Source organism: Schistocerca serialis, chromosome 5, assembly GCF_023864345.2.
Source record: "Schistocerca serialis cubense isolate TAMUIC-IGC-003099 chromosome 5, iqSchSeri2.2, whole genome shotgun sequence".
NCBI classification, from domain to species: Eukaryota; Metazoa; Arthropoda; class Insecta; order Orthoptera; family Acrididae; genus Schistocerca; species Schistocerca serialis.
Window position 1 is genome coordinate 628537134 of NC_064642.1, and position 24318 is coordinate 628561451.

Genomic DNA, 24318 nt, shown 5'->3' on the forward strand with positions numbered 1-24318 from the left:
CGTGATGGGATCTCCCAAGTTTAGCTGGACGTCCAGCTGTTTTAGAATCGTATAAAATACACTAATCTCAAACGTAATGAGGTATGTCGAAAAGGATGACCTCCTCCATACCAAATACTGTGGTTTCAAAAAAACACAGCTCATGAGGAAATCAATGAGCTTCACTCATATGACTTCCTCACAATACAAGGATCAATCCAGTCAGGAGGATACAGTGTTTCTTGACCTCCCAAAAGCATTTGACTCAAGATAACAGCAATACTTGTAATCTAAAGTACGAGGGTAATCCCAAAAATAAGGTCTCCTATTTTTTATAAGTACATAGACCTGTTTATTTCTACAATGGTTTACATAAGTTTGCAGCTTGAATGTTTAGCTATTTTTCGACATAATCAACGTTTCTGTCGATGCATTTTTGTAGACGCTGGGACAGTTTTTGTATGTCCATGTCATACCAGCTCGCCGCCACGCTGTTCAGAAAGTTATGAACCTCTTCTTTCATCTCACCATCGGAGCTGAATCGCTTTCCGGCCACATGTTCTTTTAACCTAGGGAACAGCTGATAGTCACTGTGCGCTAAGTCAGAACTATAGGGTAGGTGGGTGCTTATGTTCCACTGAAACTGTGGCAGGAGAGCAACGGTTTGCCGAGCGATGTGTGGGCGAGCGTTGTCATAGAGAACGTGTACGCCCATGCTCAACATTCCTCTTCTCTGGTTCTGAATTGCCCGTTTGAGTTTTTCAGAGTCTCACGGTACCTGCCAGCGTTAACTGTGGTCCCAGTGGCTCAACCTTCAACACTGTCTCCTCAGAAATTGACGGTCTCCCGCTCCTTTGTTCGTCGTGAATTTCGTTCCGACCAGCTGCAAACTCTCTACACCACTTACGAACATTCTTGACATCCATGCACGACTCATCATACACTTCCGTCAATTAGCGATGGATTTCAATCGGCGCCGTTCCCTTTGCGTTCAAAAACCGAATAACTGCGAGCAACGCCCACTTCGCGTTTAACATCCAACGGGAACTCTGTTCTCAACGGCTGCCTAGCCAAGACTGAGCGCCTCAGCGCGGCCTACGCATGTTTACACACAGCGCGTGAAGCACTCTTCATAACAGTGTGACCAACTGCCACACAAACAGAGTTCTGTACTTATAAAAAAAATAGGAGACCTTACTGTGGGATTACCTTCGTATGATCAAAAGAACTATCAAACAAAATTTATGATTACATTTGGTATTGACAGTTAGAGGCGACATAGTACGTTTTCTTAGATGCAAAGTAACTGACACAAATAGCAGTAACTTCAGGCGTGTCCAGGAGAAGTGCACTGGGACCCTAGCTGTTCATGTTCTGTATTAATGACCCAGCAGACAACATTAATAATAATTTCAAACATTTTAAAAATTATGCAGTAAACTATAATTAAGTACTATCTGGAAATGTTTGTAGAAATACGAGGGTTGTGAGAAAAGTACCTATCAGATTTTTTTTTCCAAACCACGATATTGTCCGCTTCAATGCAGTACCCTTCGGCAGCTATGCACCGCCGGAGTCGTCGTTCACTGTTTAGGTAGCAGCGCTGAAATGCTTCAAATGTAGGGCCTTCAACATGTTGATCATATTCTTTTCAATGTTTTCCAGAGTCGCAAAATGACGTCCTTTTAAGATTTTTTTTTAATTTCGGGAAAGAAAAAGCTAACAGAGAATGAGATCAGGTGAATAGGGGAGCTGTGAACAACACGTATGCCTTTTGAGGTAAAAAAATTCCGTGATGGATGTGGTCGTGTGACATTGGATGTTGTCATGATGCAGTATCCACTTGTCTACTGTGTCCAGTTTCACTCGATTCACCCTTCTCCTGAGCCTTTCAAGGACATCTTTGTAAAACACTTGGTTGACAGTTTGTCCTGAAAGAACAAATTCTGAATGCACGCTACCCCTACTGTGAAAAAAGCGAATCAGCATTGTTTTGATCTTTGATTCGCTCATTCGAACTTGTTTCGTTCGAGGAGATGACTCAGTGTGTCACTCCTCTCTCTACTGCTTTGTCTCGGGATCGTACTAAAAAATTCAGGATTCGTCACCTGTGAACACACGACTGAACTATTTGAGGTCATTGGTAGTCCTCTCCAGATTGTCCTGCTCTGTTGTGAGGTTTTTCGGCACCCTTTTGGTGAAAACCTTTCACATGTGCAAAACTTCAGTTAAAACTTAATGGACGGTGATAGTGTTTAACCGGTCACCGATCATCCTTTTTGTTAAACGTTGGTCTGATCTCACAAGAGCACGCACCCCTTCGACGTTTTCGTCGATTTTTGAAGTTGAACCTTCAAGCTAAGTTCATCTTCAACGCGTTATCGACCTTCCAAAAATGATTTATGCCAGGGCAAAACTTGTGCTCTTGGTAACAAATGTTCCCAATAGCCTGTTTCAACTTTTCAAACGTCACACTTGCAGATTCTCCAAGTTTAACACAAAACCTGATGGCATAATGTTGCTCTAAATTCCGCTTTTCCATATTCGTAACACACAACGAAAACGCTACTTCACTGATGGCGCTCTCAAAAATCACATGTTGGTTGTACGGAGCTGAAACTCGGACTTAGCATCTGGAAGGGATGAACACATCACTCTACACAAGTAGAACAACACAGCGTTTCCAGATCACTCACAGTGCTGTCAGTCTCATTACTTTTCTCACATACCTCATACACATTCAGTGTTTGATAAGATTAAAAACGGTGGAAAGATTAGTATCTTGCTTTAAATGTTCAGAATTGTGTGCTGTACTGGACAAATCCATGTACCAGCAACACAGACGTGACCGGCGGGTAGCCGAAGATCCGGCCCCCATCGGCGATTCTACATAGGCAGGATTGTGTGTAAACATTATGGCCGACCACAACATACGGTTCCTCCCCCACCATTCCTACCCCCACCCCACCCACCCAGAGTTCCAGTTGCAACACCAACTACGGATGTTCACCAAAGCAGCCCTCCACGAGAGCTCTGTGCTCCAGGATTGGTACCATATACGCTGGCTGACTTGAATACTGTGAGCTTGCCGATTAACTATAGTCATTGACAGGCGTCCGACCTTACATACAATTGTTTCAGTTAACTAACAGCAGTGATTAACATCCGACTGGACTTATTTAAAAAAAAAAAACTCCTAGTGTTGGTGTTCCCTGCCAACGAATTAATCATCTTAGAGATCATTATTCCTCATCTACATTCAAATCAGGAAGACTATTATTTGCATGATATCAAATTTAATTACGGAGCACCACAGAGGCCACTGTTTTGTGAATCTTTTCATTTTATGTGTTGTCGGAAGAAAACGTTTTATTGCATCACTAACTAGAAGAGAAACTTGGCGTTGTCCAGGTATTTATTTATAGTTATGCATCCATACCCGTGCCATGCAGTGCCTGGCCTTGCGCTTAATGTTTAGTACATCATATCTCCTGAACTATGTGTCGACAATGATATAATTTTTTAGGTACATTCGGCGGCATATCTGCATTCTGTCTGCAAAATATGACGATAATACAGTTACTCTTAAAGAAGTAATAATGTCTCACGTGGTACTTTTACTGCATGACCAATGGAAAAGTAGTAAGCGATAAACTTTTTTTTCCTTTCATCAGTTTGTAGGGTCTGTCAGCAATAAAAATTTCTTAAAGCTTTGAAATTATATTTAAAATTTTTTTTTAAAGCTTTGAAATTATATTTAAAGCTTGTTGCATGTCGGTAAGTGCTCTAATTTTCAGATAATTTGTGTATAAAGTCTGAGAATTCACACGTCGCAGGCTAGGCTACTTTTTCAACCCCCTTCCTTTCATAGGTAGGTAGTTCTTACTCCCACAGTGATTGTTGCCTGACAGTAAGCTTAGTTGAAAACTGTTTTAGGAGGATCTCAAACATACATACCCACACATATACATACATCAATTTTTATAATATGTATGGACTGGGAATCTTGTTGCAGCATGTGCAGACTCTCTCAAAGTTAATGGCGTCGCGCGGGGTAGCCGCGCGGTCTTTCGCGCCTTGCCACGGTTCGCGCGGCTCCCCCGTCGGAAGTTCGAGTCCTCTCTCGGGCACTGATGTGTGTGTTGTCCTTAGCGTAAGTCAGTTTAAGTTCGATTAAGTAGTGTGTAAGTCTAGGGACCGATGACCTCAGCAATTTGGTCCCTTGGGAACTTACCACAAACTTGCAAAAGTAAATGGCCATGAAGTTATAAAAATTCAGAATTTACTGACATTCCCAGTGTAGTTAATACTTACCAAGACATTCTTTAGCATTTTCGTGCCCATTGGCCATTCTACTAATACGTCGTTCTCATTTCAGTATAGCCACAACCAATGCAGACATGTCAACCATAGTTCTTTTATGGCTGCAAAATATGCATCCCACTCAAAAGCAATACCAATGTACATAGCTAAAACACAAGGAGAAAGCCTGATCTTCACTACTTTTGGGTTAACTTTAACTTTGGCTCAGAAAGGGGTAAATTATGCTGCCCTAAAAATATTTCGTCGCTTACCAAATAGTATCAAACGTCTGACAAATAGCCAATCAACATTTAAAAACAAATTAAAAGAATTTCTGAATAACAGCTCCTTCTACTCAACACATGAATTTTTAGATCTAAATTAGTAATCTTACAAGTAAAAAAAAAATTAAAAACTTGAATTAGGGCATGCAAAGAAACCTTTTGTTAAACTGATACATTCCACATCATTACGAAGTGTCGTATTCATGATGTATGGAACAAGTATTAACCTAATCCAATCTAATCTAATCTGCAGCAGGCACAGGACCTGCTGTTGGCGGAAGATGGTCAGCATCACCACAACGCCAGAAGTCTTCTATTGTCTCTCACGGATCGACGCTATTGTTAAATGTATGCGGCCAATGCGGCTGCCCTTCCCTCTTTCGGCCAGAAAGATGGACGTTAGGAGAACTACATGGCATGCCTGGAGCAGCATTGTATCATCCAGTACATCACAGAAGTTACCCATAAACGGCCATTTTTACTAACTTACTCCATTGCTGATGTTTGCAGACTGCTCCAGCAGTTAAATCCTGAGATGAAATTCCATGTCTTGACTTATTAGCAACTCAAGACTAAATCGGCAGACTATTTCGACTTAAGATCCAAGCGGCCGTTGCTTGTCACATGTTCTTTAGCTGTCACAAAATGAATGGTCAAAGCTACCGCGACTGGATAGCACATTACAAGGTCTTACTAAGACTATGGGTTCCAACGTGTAAATTCTAAGTCTAAACAACCGTATGCAGATTCCTTGGTGCACGACATGTCTCTTGTGCTTTCACCAAACGGTGTTCTTAGGAATGACTCACTGAAGCTTAATGACCCCTCACTGGCGGCATGTTTCCCGCTCATTCGAGCATTCGATCAAATGATGTGGTCATCAGCTCCTCTACAAGACCCCTCTTGATCACATCGCAGGGACCAAGTTTGTTCCTGCCATTCTGTGGACGTAGCTCCTAACGAATCAGCCACTCTCCTTAGGAGAGTTTAAGTAGACGTCCCTCCACGATGTGCCAACTACTCATCAAAGACGTAGTGTCACTTCAGATGTGATATGTACGTTAATTAGAAAGTCAGGCCACAGGGCTGAGTCTCTACAAACCAAATTAATGTAGACAGCATGCACATTCTGGACATGAACTCAGATAGTGAGAACGATATTCCAGAGGTAGGCCCGGACGTGCTCTAAGTTCATGCAGAATTGTCCTCTTCGACCCACACGTTAACATTGAATGTGTTCATAACTGATGCACCAGACATGTTCCAGATAGATACGGGCTCCTCCATAATGATCATCAATATGCTCACATACCAGTGGCTTTGGTCACAAACACGTTGACCTTTTCCGAAGCAAATAAAGAGTTACAGTAATAATGACATTGCAGTGATGGACCAATTTAGTACTATCGTCCGCTATAAGGGGTCAACATTAGCGGCCAAATTATTACTTGTCCAGACGAACAGAACCACCAGCATTTTGGAACCGGACCTGTTTGACAATTGGGACCGTGAGGTGCAAGACTTCACAAAGCACGTAATGATCTTCTTGCTTAGCATGTACCTCCGCGTGCTCAGTACACAATATGCCTCCATTTTTAATGTCCAGACGACTTGTATTTGCAACTATGAGGCCCACATTACAAGCTACAGTCTGTGATTCCCAAGTTTTCAAAGCAAAGGACGTTGCATTCGCCTTAATGGACGTTGTTATGTTTAGAACTCCAGCAGCTACATGATGAAGAGATCCTCTTGCCAGTAGCTAATAGTTTGTGGGCCACTCCCAATATCTTGAACGATAAAGTGGACAGACCCCTACGGATTTTTGCTGATTTTAAGTCAACTGCGAATGCCCAGGCAGTCATGGATACAAAACCTATCCCAATGGTGGAAGACGCTATGTCTAAACAGGCAAATGATACGATTTTTGCGAAAATGAACCCCTGTGGGACTTACCTGCGATTGCCACTTAATGAATCGCTTGCCATTTGGGACTTCAAATGCACCCACCGTATTCCAGTACTACCTGAAGCAACTGACCCAGGAGGTCGCAGGAACAGAAAATTACTTACATAACGTTATAGTCATTCGGTTAGATCTAAGAGCCTAATACAACAAAGCCTAATACAACAAAGAAAAATGCTTCTCTTTGTTTAACAGGTCGAATACGTGGGACATAAATTTAGCACTTCGGGGGATCTACTCAACACCTCGATATGCGAAAGCCATAAAAAAAGTTGCCAGCACCCACTGGCACCAAGTAATTGAAGTAAGTCCAAGACAACTCAACAATTGCTAGAAATTTATGCCACATGCTGCAGCCATTGTGGAGCCATTCCAGCTTCCGAAGAAAGATGTTAAGTGGTATTCGTCACGTATACGCCAAAAACCCTTCCAGACCTCCTCCAGTCTATATAATCCAAAAATATTGCTCATAGTAGCTACAGATACGCCGTATTATGGGCTTACAATTAGCGCAGTTCTGTCCCGCAACATAAACGAGGCAGAATGCTCCATCGCCTTGGTGTCAAAAATATTATGCAGGTGCAATGCAATTATAGCCAGATTGAGGAAGAGGCCCTGACAGTAACTTTTGCTATCAAGAAATTTAATGATTATATCTACGGCCAACAGTATGCACTCTTGACTGATCACAAGTTGTTGCTGTCCATTTTAAATGTGAAAGTGGATATTCCTTAGAAAACGGCACCACGCCTCCAACACTGAGCCATGTTTTAGTCTACATATACCTGTGACATTCAGTACCTACCGTCCGGAGTGGCCGTGCGGTTCTAGGCGCTACAGTCTGGAGCCGAGCGACCGCTACGGTCGCAGGTTCGAATCCTGCCTCGGGCATGGATGTGTGTGATGTCCTTAGGTTACTTAGGTTTAATTAGTTCTAAGTTCTAGGCGACTGATGACCTCAGAAGTTAAGTCACATAGTGCTCAGAGCCATTTGAACCATTCAGTACCAATCACCCAGGTAAGTAATTAGCAATCCAGATGTGGCCTACTGTTCCCACCACCGCGGGCTCCCCACCACCGCGAGCCGCTCACCCCCGCACCCACCATTTAAGAAGGTCCTCCTACAGAGGGACAACGGAGAAACAACTGTGATCACTCCAAAAGTCCTGGAATTAATCCACTGGATTGTAGACTTGACGAAACTGTTGGCCAGAGAACACATAAACTGGCGAGGTAGCGACAAAGATATTGAGTGCACTCACGCCCACTGGTGACTGTGCCAACAAAACCAAATAGCTCCTGTGCGGAAGTACTTCTTGTGGTCTCAGCCAACAAAGTCATGGTCCAGAATTAATTTGGAATTTTCAGAGTCATTCCTGGGGACAGAAAGTAGCTCATTTTTGAGGCTGCCTATAACATGTTTCCTTGTGTCTTTTGTGTCAGTCAATAACTACAACCGAGACTATGCAAACTCTGGCCCGAATTTCATCCACTGAGGGTCTTCCAACTATGGTCGTCATGGTCAATGGTAGTCGGGTTGGCTCTAGGGCTTTCCAACAGTTTTGTGAGACCAAGGGCGTTCAAAATGTGTGGACGGCTCCTTTTCATTCCGCTTCTAACGCCAGGACTGAACATTTTGTACGCACATTTAAAGCACAAACTGCAAAGCTGCTGCAAGAATACAACATAGACAATGTTCTCACACTGTTCCTCGCGCCATACCGGACCACTTCTCAAGAAGGGGAGAGTCCAGCGGAAAAACTACATGCTCACACTGAGAGAACAAAACTATCGATAGTGAAACCAGTTGCCACAACGATCCACCGTCTGCGGCTCATCCCCATCGTTATAGGCTGCACGAGGACGTTTTAGGGAACACTATTTACGAGAGTAAAGCGTCAGTTGGTCCCGGCTTGAGTCGTCCGTGTCCTGGCTGGTCCATAGTGGAAATTCTTCTCCAAGTTCAATGTAGGATCCGCAAACACATTAATCAACTTCGCCCCTGGCTCCACACTGTCGTGGTTAAGGACCCAGTGATTCCTGCTCCACTTCTCCGGACGTCTCCTGCTCACATTCTTCCTTAGTCGCCGTATGACATCACCAGATTTCACAGATGGTATGTCTACGATCTTTCACAATCGCTTTCCGAACAGCATTGATATTTTCTGTTGTAATTCCGGTAGAAAGTCGTTCTGAACATTCATCAATATCATCAACGAATGTCCGGCCATTTTCAAAACGTTTAAACCAGTCATACGTTTGCGTATGCCCAAAAACGTCATTAACGAATACTTGCACTAACATTTTGTGGGTTCCAGCGGGTGTTTTACCAAGTTCAAATGAGAACTGGATGCAGCAACGCTATTCTCCCAAGTCAGTCATTGCAAAATCGCAAACACTAGCAAACGTTACAATGGAATAGTGCCTTAGGTCGAAGCCGCTAGGCATACTGACGCACGAAAAATGTATTACGCTGTTCCTAGAAGTGTTTCGTTGTGCTATTGTTTATATGCGTAAGTCATACAAATTTTGGGAACTTTTGAGTGGTATCTCGTAGATATATAATTTTTGGGATATTCTATTTTCCTTGTGATGAATTTGCATTTACGTTTGGATAACATCTATATAATATTTATTGTCTGCAGATTGATAAATAAGTAAAACAGAACCCACCTGTGATATTATTTCGTTCCCAAACCAGCAGTAGCCGAAGTTCTCGACGCAAGTGGAAATTAGGTTTGTTAAACATATCGCGAGGCTTCCTACGTTCATATTGCGAACCTTAAACAAAATGACGAATAAATTCACATCGTTTTAACACTATCAAATCACTTACATTTATCACTAGCAAGGAAAAGTAAGCATGTGCAAAACTCTCAATATCCTATAATCTATTGTACAATGATGCTTTTCTCGACTTACCCCGGCCAATACGAAGGCGTAGATGCACATTACTATCACGTTGAAAAGAAACTGCACGAAAACACATGGTCCCATTGCTTCTTCCATAATCCTCACGGACCTGGGAAAATAATAAAGTGATTCCCCATGGTGTTACTCGATAAATATTAGATTATATCAAACTTATAAATAACATTATCACATAGCAATGCAGGGAAATATTGAGTATACAAGCATACTGGTACAAATGGTAAAAGTCAATTTTCCGTGGGTGCCAGTTAATCTGCTTTCTGCGTGTGACGATATTTTTTTCCCCTCCCTAGACGGAATGATTGATGATCGAGAACACATGTAGGGTGTTTCAGGAGAAACAGTAAAAATTTTAAGAGGTGGTAGTACGCACTAATACTAATAAAACATTCCGTATAATATGCGCCAGTTTTCATTGATTGGAGACGGCCGGTGTGGCCGAGCGGTTCTAGGTGCTTCAGTCTGGAACCGCGCAACTGCTACGGTCGCAGGTTCGAATCCTGCCTCGGGCATGGATGTGTGTGATGTCCTTAGGTTAGTTAGGTTTAAGTAGTTCTAAGTTCTAGGGGACTGATGACCACAGAAGTTAAGTCCCATAGTGCTCAGAGCCATTTGAACCATATTTTTGAGAAACCCATGACTCTTCGCCTGTGACGATATTCGATAAAAAATTATCACGATCAGTCTGGTGGCGCGCAAGGAGGGTCCTCTGTTGCTCCTTATGATCTTCTTTCAGGTGGCGAGTAGCCCTGTGGGGGCACACCATTGAGTACCCCAACTGTTGGAGGAGTGTGTCAGCAGTACCAACAGCTACAGTGATGCAGCGAGGTGTTTAATTGTAATACGTTGATCATCTCGAATGAGGGCGTCCACATGTTCCAACATCGCAAGTGTCACAGCTGTGTACGCCAGCCGGCACGTGGGTGGTCACACAAGTTTCCCCGACCTTGTTGCGATGCTGACAGGCCGACCATACTTTTGTTCACTGCCATGTCTCTGTAGACATTCTGCAAGGGCCTATGAATATCTGAAATGCTCTGGTCTTCTGCCAAAAGAAACTCAGTGACTGCTCTCGGCTTGGAACGCACCTCTGTTACAGACGCCATTTTGAAGGCTACATTAGCGCTGCCACCTATCTGTACTTCATGAAACTATAGCAGCTGAAGCGATAATTCCACGACGTTCCCCAACAAATTCCGCATTTTTTCAAAGGAAACTGGCCGAGAAAAAAAATGTTTTGCATTACTTATTGAACGCCGCTCGTATATTACTCTGTTGGTAGAACACTGTCCTTCCACAAGGAAACGTAAAATTTCTACACGTATCTGTGTTCCTCATACAAGTATGTGTTCCTCACGCAAGAATACGGCGACATTGCGAATGCATGGCCTCCATCTGTATTATTTGCAGTAGAGTGAACACCCTTGAGAAGGATATGACGGCAAAGGATTGGACTTTTGTCGTTGTCTAACTGAAAATTACCGAGTAATCCCGTTAATACTGTTTACTGACCAAGCCACTTCCAGTCGCGGCAGTTCCAATAATACTCGTATCTCACGTCGGTGGTACAATGAAAAATCACTTGCCCTTGTGCAGACATATTTTCAAGAACTCTTCTCTGCAAATGTATGGTAGGGTATTGCTTGGGCGTTTGCAGTTTGTCAGGAGAACAAAATAAACAAAAAAATAAATATTAAGAAGACGCAAAAGCACCAAATCAATTGCTATAAACTGAGTGAGCTCGGCAAGAACAGCTTTACTTCCGATTTCAGCAGGTGATGGCACAGGCCCCTGATCCTACGCATGCGTAGCCTGTAGCACACTCGAGATTTTACAACTCCACACTCGGTACTGTCAGTTCATCACTGACATCACTGTCCCACTCGTGAAGCCTTTGGCGGCATATTTACACGCAAGCCTGTGACACACACTCACAACGATTAGTCGTTTTCGACCAGCAAGTCGATCTAGTAAAATGGGCTTTATTGCCAATGAAGTAAACAATTAGCAACCCAAAGTTCAGCGCTATCAGCCGTCGTAAATATGTGTTGTAGTCGGATTGCTCCTGCCTTCCTTTTGTTATAAACCTTTTATTCTGATTTTATATGGATTTAACACCTTATCGACACTAAATATTTACGTCTAACGAATCACTATCAGAAGTTTTATTGCGACTTGGATACAATTTACAGTTTTACATTTCAAAATTTGCTGCCTAGAGGATGTGCACATCTAAGTGTAAGGAATAGGCACTATACAACTCCCAGAATTTTTGTTGTTAAGTTTATTTTGACAACACATGTAACGAAAATTTTATTCATCAAATGCCGTCTATGACCAACTTGAACCACATAAATTTCAGTTTTCCTTTGCTTAACTCCCAAGCAGAATTGATAAAATATTTAAAGATGTTCAGATATATTAATACAGATATTTCTCTTTTTTCCTATTGTAGTGTGTGAAGATGACCAGTATAGGCCAAATCCGATTACGAATGTATCATAAACGTGATTCTATCAAAATTAAAAAGAAGATCAAAAATTAAGAGTATGGTAGCTAACACTAATATCAGGTGGTGCGTGTAGTCAAAGCTATTACAGTTATTTTGCATTATGCTCTGACAACACTTCAAAGTGAAGTGTGTGTGCTGTATTCTCAAATAACTGTAAACATCTTGCAAGTACTTACATGCATGTCTACAAAATTTCCCAGCAAATGTGGTATAACACCATAGAGTAGAAAATGGGAAGACATAAAAATTTTTTCTGAAGTCCTTTCTAGCACTCACTGCCACAGGCAGTACCAGGCAGAGGTGATGGCATAGCTATGCAGCAGAAAAAAAAATCAACACTTAAGTCGATCGTTGACACGAGCACACGTTGCTACATTGGCGCCAGTTGCCAGGCACAAGTTACATGGACAGTGACACGTCCACTGAGAGACAGACTGAGAAAGAGAGAGACATAGATGTATTGTTACATGGAGCAACAAGCTGTACCTAGGAAGAAATAATACCTATACAAGACTTAACAGTGCAGTTAAGAGTTTGTAACAAATTGTCAAACAAACACAATGAAAGGAGGAGCGCTGACCGATGGTAAAGAAGCAGGCCACATTTGCTCGTAATGAACAGAACGTCACGTCATTGCCTCCCGATCATCTCCATAAATACTGTGGTTATCCAGCTGTGAATTCCGTTGGTCATTACCATCAATAGCGTTTGTGCCAAAGCACTGAATTCAGTGATTATTGTGGTATAGTCGCATCCGTGTTTTATTGTTCCAGCACCTCTCGTGAACGTGTTACTTGCCGTTCCCGAGATGACAACGTCCAAGTAACCGTGACGTGCCACACATTGGACTCCACATAGGCCACCTACCATATGCTCATGGGGTGACTGAGGGTGCTCCAACACCAGTAAATCTCACGATGCTTATCGCACTAACGTCATCATCACTGGGACCTGAAAGTGACTGCAGTCCGTCTCACACTACGGCTTCGCCAGCAGACTGCAGACGTCAGCCTCCTAGACTTCGGCTGGAGCAGCAGTCTCACCAGCCAAGTCAACAACAGGAGTCAGCAGAATTTCAGTGTGTCACTGGCACACGGCAGCATTCGAGGCTGGCGAGAAGACACAGTACTGTAAATATGAATGAATAAGTATTAACTTGCTGACCAAATGTTGAGGGATCCATGGTCTAGACTTTCGGCAGTCTGCCATCGGTCTTGTCACAGAGGGCGGAGGAATGGACTGACGTTCAAGGCACTCTCTTGTCCTAGGGGTGGGAAACTGCCCCTAAAGGCTGAAGAGTCAACAATGATCAACGGCATGAGGATGCAGTACACAATGGAAACCACTGCATTAAAGACACATAACGTGTATCCGCAGGACTTGTGGCCTGTGTCTGAGAAAGTGTCATTATGATTTCTCCATTGGCAAAAGATTTCGGAATAGTCCCCCATTCGGATCTCCAGGAGGGGACTGCCAAGGGGGAGGTGACCATGAGAAAAAGATTGAATAACCAACGAAAGGATAACGTTCTACGAGCCGGTGCGTGGCTTGTCATAAGCTTGAACGTGCTACGGAAACTAGAAATCTGAAAAGGGAAATGCAAAGGCTCAATCTAGATATAGTAGGGGTCAGTGAAGTGAAATGGAAAGAAGACAAGAATTTCTGATGAGATGAGTACAGGGTAATATCAACAGCAGCAGAAAATGGTAGAACGGAAGTAGGAATCGTTATGAATAGTAAGGTAGGGCAAAGAGTGTGATACTGCGAAGATTTCAGTGACAGGGCAGTTCTGATCAGAATCGACAGCAAACCAAAACCGCCAACGATAGTCCAGGTATACATGCTGACGTCGCAAGCTGAAGATGAAGAGACAGAGAAAGAATATGAGGGTACTGAAGGGGTAATATAGTACGTAAAGGGAGATGAAAATCGTCATGGCGGACTAGAATGCAGTTGTAGGGGAAGGAGTAGAAGAAAAGGTTATAGGAGAATATGGGCTTTGGACAAGGAATGAGAGAGGAGAAAGACTACTTGAGTTCTCAGTTTCAGCCAGTAATAACAAATACTCTGTTCAAGAATCACAAGAGGGGGCCGGGTGATGCGGGAAGATTTCAGTTAGATTACACATTGGTCAGACAGAGATTCCAAAATCAGGTACTGGATTGTAAGGCGTACCCAGGAGCAGATATAGACACAGATCACAATGTAGTAATGATGAAGTTCAAGAGATTAGTCAGGAATAATCAATACGCGATGAGGTGGGATATGGAAGTACGAAGGAATGACGACATACGCTTGAAGTTATCTAAGGCTATAGATACAGCAATACGGAATAGCTCAGTAGGCAGTACAATTGAAGAGGAATGGATATCTCTAAAAAGGGCCATCACAGAAGTTGGAAAGAAAAGCCTAGGTACAAAGAAGGTAACCGCGAAGAAACCATGGGTAACAGAAGAAATACTTCAGCTGGTCGATGAAAGGAGGAAGTACAAAAATGTTCCGGGAAACTCAGGAATACAGAAATACAGGACGCAGAGGAATGAAATAAATAGGATGTGCAGGTACGCTAAGACGAGATAGCTGCATGAAAAATGTGAAGAAATCGAAAAAGAAATGATTGCCGGAAGCACAGACTCAGCATATAGGAAAGTCAAAAACAAAGTTCGTTGACATTAAAAGCAAGGATAGTAACATTAAGAGCGCAACTCGAATTGCACTGTTAAATTCAGAGAGCCTCTATGAAGGGGAAGATTAGTCTGATGTGATAGAAGAAGAAACAGGAGGCGATTTACAGGAGATAGCGGATCCAGTATTAGAATCAGAATTTAAAAGAGCTTTGGAGGACTTAAGATCAAATAAGGCAGAAGGGATACACAACATTCCATCAGAATTTCTAAAATCATTGGGAGAAGTGGCAACGAAATGACTATTCACGTTGGTTTGTATAATGTGAATCTGGCGACATATCAACTGACTTTCGGAAAAATACCATCCACACTATTCCGAAGACAGCAAGAGCTGACAAGTGCGAGAATTATCGCACAATCAGCTTAAGAGCTCATGCATCCAAGTTGCTGACAAGAATAATACACAGAAGAATGGAAAAGAAAATTGAGGATATGGTAGATGACGATCAGTTTTGCTTTAGAAAAGGTAAAGGTACAACAGAGGCAACTGTGACGTCTGCGGTTGATAATGGAAACAAGACCAAAGAAATATGAAGACACGATTATAGGATCTGTTGACCTGTACAAAGCGTTCGACAATGTAAAATGGTGCAAGATGTAGGAAATTCTGAGAAATATAGGGGTAAGTTATAGGGAGAGACGGGTAATATACAATATGTACAAGAACCAAGAAGGAATAATAAGAGTGGAGGACGAAGAACGAAGTGCTCGTATTAAAAAGGGTGTAAGGCACGGATGTAGTCTTTAGCCCCTACTGTTCAAGCTATACATCGAAGAAGCAATGATGGAAATAAAAGAAAATTTCAGGAGAGCAATTAAAATACAAGGTGAAAGGATATAAATGATACGATTCGCTGATGAAACCGCTATCCTTAGTGAAAGTGAAGTAAAATGACATGATCTGCTGAATGGTATGAACAATTTAATGAGCACAGAATATGGAATAGGAGTAAATTGAAGAAAGACGAAAGTAATGAGAAGTAGCAGAAAAAAGAACAGCCAGAAATTTCACATCAGGATTATGGTCACGAAGTAGATGAAGTGACGGAATTCTGCTACCTAGGCAGTAAAATAACCAATGGCGGACGGAGCAAGGAGGACATCAAAAGCAGATTAGCAATGGTAAGAAGGGCATTCCTGCTGGCCAAGAGGAGTCCACTAGTATCAAACATAGGCCTTAATTTGAGGAAGAAATTTCTGAGAATATACGTCTGGAGTACAGCATTGTATGATAGTGAAACATGGACTGTGGGAAAATCGGAACAGTAGAGAATCGAACCATTTGAGATGTGGTGCTACCGACGAATGTCGAAAATTAGGTGGACTGATAAGATAAGGAACGAGGAGGTTCTGCACAGAATCTGAGAGGAAAGGAATATGTAGAAAACACTGATTCGGAGAAGGGACAAGATGACAGGACATCTGCTAAGACAAGAGGGAATGACTTCCGTGGTACTAGAGTGAGCTGTAGAGGGCAAAAACTGTAGAGGAAGACAGAGATTGGTATGCATCCATCAAATAATTGAGGACGTATGTTGCAGGAGTTACTCTGAGATGAAGAGGCTGGCATAGGAGAGGAATTCGTGGCGGACTGCATCAAACCAATCAGAAGACTGATGACCAAAAAAAAAAGTTTTTAGCGCATGAAAACGCCGTACAGGTTCCAAAACACATACCTGACAACGCAGAGTTGTCTCCGCTCGGCACCACCACACGGGGTTCAAGTCCCTGTCTGGCAAAGATTTTCATATGTCACTATTGGGCAGTAGATCTATTCCTAATATAGCTGACATCAAAGAATTCACATTCAGCGAATTAATTTTGAGTCTTTCCAAAAGTCAAAGGGATGGCCTACCTCTCCAGAAGAGTCTAGCAGATACGTCGAGAAGTATAGTTACACAAGTGCATGGTAATACTACATACTACAGAAAAGTATAAAAACCAAGAGGTGCGATTTATGATTACGTCAAAGAGATAAAAAATGCATACCTTTCACCATAAAAATCTGTTGCATCCTCTGGCGACCACCTAACGACATCCCTTTGAATGGCGCAGTGTCACCGGTTGCATAATCTGCAGGCGTGACCATTCTACAAGACTGAAAGCGACCGCCGCCTCAAGAAGGCACCGTAGCCGATGGACCTACAGGACGGTTACAATTAAACTTCCGCTATTTTGAGAGGACCCCCGTGAAAACCGAGTGATCGTAGGACAACTAAACTTCGCAGAAACCTTTGTAAGGACATGCGGAAGAGAATAACAAATAATCGTCGATAGAAACACTATTTAATTTCCATATAGAGACTAAAATTTGTAAATTGCGTTTCATGTTTACATTCCAGGTTACAAACACTGCTCAGTGTGACGACCATCTGCATCCACAACAGCCTGGAACCGCACAATGGACTGCTCTACGGCTGCCTGAAACAGCCCAGGTGAGATGTTGGTTACCTGACTCACTATGCTTATTTTAAGCCTCCATTGCGTGCTGGTTGTGATAAAACCTGTCCTTCAGGTAACCCCACAGCCAGGAGTGTGAAGTATGTACAGATACCATTTCACAATTGTTTGCAGCAATTTTCGAACTGTGCACCATGGAATGTTCAGTTGCCGTGACACAGCCCATACACTGCTTGGATATCGCACATTGCTTCCAGCATTCTCAGCCATGGCAACAGCAACTTCTTCAACAATTCATTGCGCAATTGGCCGTCGCCAGGAGGAATTCCCAAATGGCCAGTTCACTGAAACTTCCTAATCATGTTCCTCAACCCCAGCGTGGAGAGAGGACCTCTTCGGACGCTTTTAATGCGACGATACTCGCTAAGAGCAGCAGCGCTAGAGCTGTTGTTTTGATGAAACAGCTTTATGATTAAAGCCCTGCTCACCATGTCCAGACCAACGTTGACTGTCCGCAACTGTAATGCACACTGATGTTTGTGTTTCAACCATACGTTGCCGTACCTATATAGTCGGGTACCCATAGGGTAAATAGTTTTCCCTTTACACTGGCTCAAGTAGCGAAAGCTATTTGTAACCAGCCTGTACATTGCCATGCCTTCCATAGATGCGAATCATGTGCCGGATGACGTCTCGTTGGGCAAAGAGCCAATGAGCAGGCAGACTGTCATCATGGGTGGCAGCTACACTACTGTCCATTAAAATTGCTGCACCAAGAAGAAATACAGATGATAAACGGATATTCATTGGACAAATATATTATACTAGAACTCACATGTGATTACATTTTAACGCAATTTGGGTGCATACATCCTGAGAAATCACTACCCAGAACAACCACCTCCGGCCGTAATAACGGCCTTGATACGCCTGGGCATTGAGTCAAACAGAGCTTGGATGGCGTGTACAGGTACAGCTGCCCATGCAGCTTCAACACGATGCCACAGTTCATCAAGAGTAGTGACTGGCGTATTGTGACGAGCCAGTTGCTCGGCCACTATTGACCAGACGTTTACAATTGGTGAGATATCTGGAGAACGTGCTGGCCAGGGCAGCAGTCGAACATTTTCTGTATCCAGAAAGGTCCGTACAGGACCTGCAAGAAGCGGTCGTGCATTATCCTGCTGAAATGTAGGTTTTCGCAGGGATCGGATGAACGGTAGAGCCACGAGTCGTAACACACCTGAAATGTAACGTTCACTGTTCAAAGTGTTGTCAATGCGAACGAGAGGTGACCGAGAGGTGTAACCAATGGCACCACATACCATCACACCGGGTGGTACGCCAGTATGGCGATGACGAATACACGCTTCCAATGTGCGTTCACCGCGATGTCGCCAAACACGGATGCGACCGTCATGATGCTGTAAACAGAACCTGGATTCATACGAAAAAATGACATTTTGCCATTCGTGTACCCAGGTTCGTCGTTGAGTACACCATTGCAGGCGTTCCTGTCTGCGATGCAGCGTCAAGGGTAACCGCAGCCATGCTCTCCGAGCTGATATTCCGTGCTGCTGCAAACGTCGTCGAACTGTTCGTGTAGATGGTTGTTGTATTGCAAACGTCTCCATCTATTGACTCAGGGATCGAGACGTGGCTGCACGAGGCGTTACAGCCATGCAGATAAGATGTCTGTCATCTCGACTGCTAGTGATACGAGGCCGTTGGGATCCAGCACGGCGTTCCGTATTACCCTCCTGAACCCACCGATTCCATATTCTGCTAACAGTCATTGGATCTCGACCAACGCGAGCAGCAATGTCGCGATACGATAAACCGCAATCGCGATGGGCTACAATCCGACCTTTATCAAAGTCGGAAACGTGATGGTACGCAATTCTCCTCCTTACACGAGGCATCACAACAACGTTTCACCAGCAAAGCCGGTCAACTGCTGTTTGTATATGAGAAATCGGTTGGAAACTTTCCTCATGTCAGCACGTTGTAGGTGTCACCACCGGCGCCAACCTTGTGTGAGTGCTCTGAAAAGCTAATCATTTGCATATCACAGCATCTTCTTCCTGTCGGTTAAGTTTCGCGTCTGTAGCACGTCATCTTCGTGGTGTAGCAATTGTAATGGCCAGTAGTGTATAACCAGCGCCGCCTGGACTCTAGTGTTAGTATACGCTCAGCCCACAGTGATTACAGTGAGTTCACAGAAGTTCACCATTGGAGTCCTCACCAAGAAGCCATCGAGCTGCATGCTGTAGCAGTCATTAATTAGCGGTACCACCGGCAGTGCAGTGGACCTCCAGGAAGCCATCTCGGGAATACTGCGACGTAGATTCGGACTTGTAAGAGGAACAATCAGACAAGGCTTGTAGTGTCAAATTACGGACTTAATTAACTATTGGAAATCACCTGTTGTATGAAACTATTTGTGTTCATTTACAGCATAGTTCTGTGTTCAGTTTGAGTGTTGTAATAAATACATTTATGATAACTGGATTGTTTGTTTGTGTAGTTGTCTCCAACGCCACGCTGAACGTAGTCTCGGTAATCAGTCTAAATGCATTTATTATGGTGAAAGAGGAGGCACCCTTACAAGGGTAGTAGAATGTTACAAGAGGTCGGCTGGTATTGGCATCGATATATGGAGTCAGTTGCTGCTGTTCACCTGCCGAAACAGAGATGCACCGTGTCATCAGACTTGGGAGTTGCTGATTGGAGCATAAGATTTAAGCACTGTTAGAGTATAGTGTTCTAGAGGTAGAGTTGGGGCAAAGGAGAAAGCGAAGTACGATGCCTTCTCTTTGACGAAAAGCAACGAACTGGTTATTAAGCTTTGACAGTACTTCTTAACACCGAGCGAGGTGGCGCAGTGGTTAGCACTCTGGACTCGCATTTGGCAGGATGACGGTTCAAAACGGCGCCTTGCCATCCTGATTTAGATTTTCTGTGATCTCCCTAAATCGCTGCAGGCAAATGCCGGGATGGTTCCTTTGAAAGGGTACGGCCGATTTCCCTCCCCATCCTTCCCTAATCCGAGTATGTGCTCCGTCTCTAACGACGGGACGCTAAACACTAATCTCATCCTCCTTCAGCACGTCTAACCTGCCCGCCATTCATCTAACAAGTGGGACCTTTAAGGAACCATTTGCACTCGAGCACAGACGATATTTAATTTACTGAACTTAGATTATATGTATCGATTTTTTAAGACAAGAGAAAGCAAAACAAAGGAATTAATACCGCTCTCTTGTCACAGTCAGTGGGCATCAGCACGCTCTTATGTCATTCGTTGTCCTAGAAGGACGTAATATTTTGTGTGGCTGCACAGTTACCCATATTGATACTTATTTGCAGAAAAGAGGCGCAGAATTAATAAGTCGTACTCATTTGTGAATAATCTGCAATTATTTACCTAGAATTTTACGTAAGTGTGCTCCCTGCCGCCGTTGGATAAACAGCTGCAGCAGCAAGTCGTATACTCCTAGCTCACTCATTTGTTACATAGTTCAATTCTTAATTTCTTTGCGTGTTTTTTGGTACTTGCATTGTTTAATTCATAAATTTCGGGCGTATTATAGTATTTGAGAGTTGTAGCATCGCGTTTTAGTACCTGAATAGTGTAAATTCGCGTAGTCGTTTGTCTTCTGTTTTTGTTTTGAACGGCCAGTGTCGGTTGGTCACAGTTAGTGTGCTCCATGCCGCCGTTGGATAAGCAGCTGCAGCAGCAAGTCGTATACTCCTAGCTCACTCATTTGTTACATAGTTTAATTCTTAATTTCTTTGCGTGTTTTTGGTACTTGCATTGTTTAATTCATAAATTTCGGGCGTATTATAGTATTTGAGAGTTGTAGCATCGCGTTTTAGTACCTGAATAGTGTAAATTCGCGTAGTCTCCTTCCGCCGCCGAGCAGTGTCAGCAGTGCGCAAGTAGCAGCATAACTGCATTTACTAGGCAATCTTGTATTTTAATAACCGTTTAAATTTTGTCGATTTGTTTGCGCTCTCTGTAGATTAGTTCAGACGTTCTTTGCAAAACAGTTTTTAGCATGGATAGGGACTGCAACTGCTGTATTCGGATACAGGCTGAGTTGGCATCCCTTCGCTCCCAGCTTCAGGCAGTGTTGGCTTCGGTCACACAGCTTGAGGCTGTTGCCAATGGGCATCACTGTGGGGGTCTGGATGGGGGTTTCTCGGGGACGGCCAGCTCGTCTCACACATCCCCCGATCGGACTACGACTGTGATTGCCCGGGATACTGCCCGCATTGAGGCTGATCCCTCACCTGTGGTAGAGTGGGAGGTCGTCTCAAGGTGTGGCAGGGGGCGAAAGACATTCCGGAGGGCTGAACGGAAGGCCTCTCCAGTTTGTCTGACGAACCGGTTTCAGGCTCTGTCTCAGGCTGATACTGATCTTCGGCCTGACATGGCTGCTTGTCCTGTTCCAGAGGTTGCCCCTCAGCCTGCAAGATCCGGGCGGTCGCAGAGGGTGGGCTTACTGGTAGTTGGGAGCTCCAACGTCAGGCGCGTAATGCGGCCCCTTAGGGAAATGGCAGCAAGAGAGGGGAAGAAAACCAATGTGCACTCCGCGTGCATACCGGGGGGATTCATTCCAGATGTGGAAAGGGTCCTTCCGGATGCCATGAAGGGTACAGGGTGCACCTATCTGAAGGTGGTCGCTCATGTCGGCACCAATGATGTGTGTCGCTATGGATCGGAGGAAATCCTCTCTGGCTTCCGGCGGCTATCTGATTTGGTGCAGACTGCCAGTCTCGCTAGCGGGATGAAAGCAGAGCTCACCATCTGCAGCATCGTTGACAGGACTGACTGCGGACCTTTGGTACAGAGCCGAGTGGAGAGTCTGAATCAGAGGCTGAGACGGTTCTGCGACCGTGTGGGCTGCAGATTCCTCGACTTGCGTCATAGGGTGGTGGGGTTTCGGGTTCCGCTGGATAGGTCAGGAGTCCACTACACGCAACAAGCAGCTACATGGGTAGCAGGGGTTGTGTGGCGTGGACTGGGCGGTTTTTTAGGTTAGATGGCCTTGGGCAAGTACAGAAAAGGCAACAGCCTCAACGGGTGCGGGGCAAAGTCAGGACATGCGGAGACCAAGCAGCAATCGGTATTGTAATTGTCAACTGTCGAAGCTGCGTTGGTAAAGTACCAGAACTTCAAGCGCTGATAGAAAGCACCGAAGCTGAAATCGTTATAGGTACAGAAAACTGGCTTAAGCCAGAGATAAATTCTGCCGAAATTTTTACAATGGTACAGACGGTGTTTAGAAAGGATAGATTGCATGCAACCGGTGGTGGAGTGTTCGTCGCTGTTAGTAGTAGTTTATCCTGTAGTGAAGTAGAAGTGGATAGTTCCTGTGAATTATTATGGGTGGAGGTTACACTCAACAACCGAGCTAGGTTAATAATTGGCTCCTTTTACCGACCTCCCGACTCAGCAGCATTAGTGGCAGAACAACTGAGAGAAAATTTGGAATACATTTCACATAAATTTTCTCAGCATGTTATAGTCTTAGGTGGAGATTTCAATTTACCAAATATAGATTGGGACACTCAGATGTTTAGGACGGGTGGTAGGGACAGAGCATCGAGTGACATTATACTGAGTGCACTATCCGAAAATTACCTCGAGCAATTAAACAGAGAACCGACTCGTGGAGATAATATCTTGGACCTACTGATAACAAACAGACCCGAACTTTTCGACTCTTTAAGTGCAAAACAGGGAATCAGTGATCATAAGGCCGTTGCAGCATCCCTGAATATGGAAGTTAATAGGAATATAAAGAAAGGGAGGAAGGTTTATCTGTTTAGCAAGAGTAATAGAAGGCAGATTTCAGACTACCTAACAGATCAAAACGAAAATTTCTGTTCCGACACTGACAATGTTGAGTGTTTATGGAAAAAGTTCGAGGCAATCGTAAAATGCGTTTTAGACAGGTACGTGCCGAGTAAAACTGTGAGGGACGGGAAAAACCCACCGTGGTACAACAACAAAGTTAGGAAACTACTGCGAAAGCTAAGAGAGCTTCACTCCAAGTTTAAACGCAACCAAAACCTCTCAGACAAACTGAAGCTAAACGATGTCAAAGTTAGCGTAAGGAGGGCTATGCGTGAAGCGTTCAGTGAATTCGAAAGTAAAATTCTATGTACCGACTTGACAGAAAATCCTAGGAAGTTCTGGTCTTACGTTAAATCAGTAAGTGGCTCGAAACAGCATATCCAGACACTCCGGGATGTGATGATGGCATTGAAACAGAGGATGACACGCGTAAAGCTGAAATACTAAACACCTTTTTCCAAAGCTGTTTCACAGAGGAAGACCGCACTGCAGTTCCTTCTCTAAATCCTCGCACAAACGAAAAAAAGGCTGACATCGAAATAAGTGTCCAAGGAATAGAAAAGCAACTGGAATCACTCAATAGAGGAAAGTCCACTGGACCTGACGGGATACCAATTCGATTCTACACAGAGTACGCGAAAGAACTTGCCCCCCTTCTAACAGCCGTGTACCGCAAGTCTCTAGGAACGGAGGGTTCCAAATGATTGGAAAAGAGCACAGGTAGTCCCAGTCTTCAAGAAGGGTCGTCGAGCAGATGCGCAAAACTATAGACCTATATCTCTGACGTCGATCTGTTGTAGAATTTTAGAACATGTGTTTGCTCGAGTATCATGTCGTTTTTGGAAACCCAGAATCTACTATGTAGGAATCAACATGGATTCCGGAAACAGCGATCGTGTGAGACCCAACTCGCTTTACTTGTTCATGAGACCCAGAAAATATTAGATACAGGCTCCCAGGTAGATGCTATTTTTCTTGACTTCCGGAAGGCGTTCGATACAGTTCCGCACTGTCACCTGACAAACAAAGTAAGAGCCTACGGAATATCAGACCAGCTGTGTGGCTGGATTGAAGAGTTTTTAGCAAACAGAACACAGCATGTTGTTATCAATGGAGAGACGTCTACAGACGTTAAAGTAACCTCTGGCGTGCCACAGGGGAGTGTTATGGAACCATTGCTTTTCACAATATATATAAATGACCTAGTAGATAGTGTTGGAAGTTCCATGCGGCTTTTCGCGGATGATGCTGTAGTATACAGAGAAGTTGCAGCATTAGAAAATTGTAGCGAAATGCAGGAAGATCTGCAGCGGATAGGCACTTGGTGCAGGGAGTGGCAACTGACCCTTAACATAGACAAATGTAATGTATTGCGAATACATAGAAAGAAGGATC

At 43.8% G+C, this 24318-nt stretch overlaps 1 protein-coding gene across 1 annotated transcript in view; it reads right to left on the reverse strand.

The window, feature by feature from the left end:
* LOC126482147 (odorant receptor Or2-like) overlaps positions 1-24318 on the reverse strand; it is a 163000-nt gene that overhangs the window by 39517 nt on the left and 99165 nt on the right. Inside the window, exons 7-8 of the mRNA XM_050106123.1 lie at positions 9450-9549; positions 9201-9308 (exon numbers count right to left, since the gene is read on the reverse strand). Coding sequence (XP_049962080.1) covers positions 9201-9308; positions 9450-9549 — 208 coding nt within the window. The remainder of the gene's footprint in view (positions 1-9200; positions 9309-9449; positions 9550-24318) is intronic.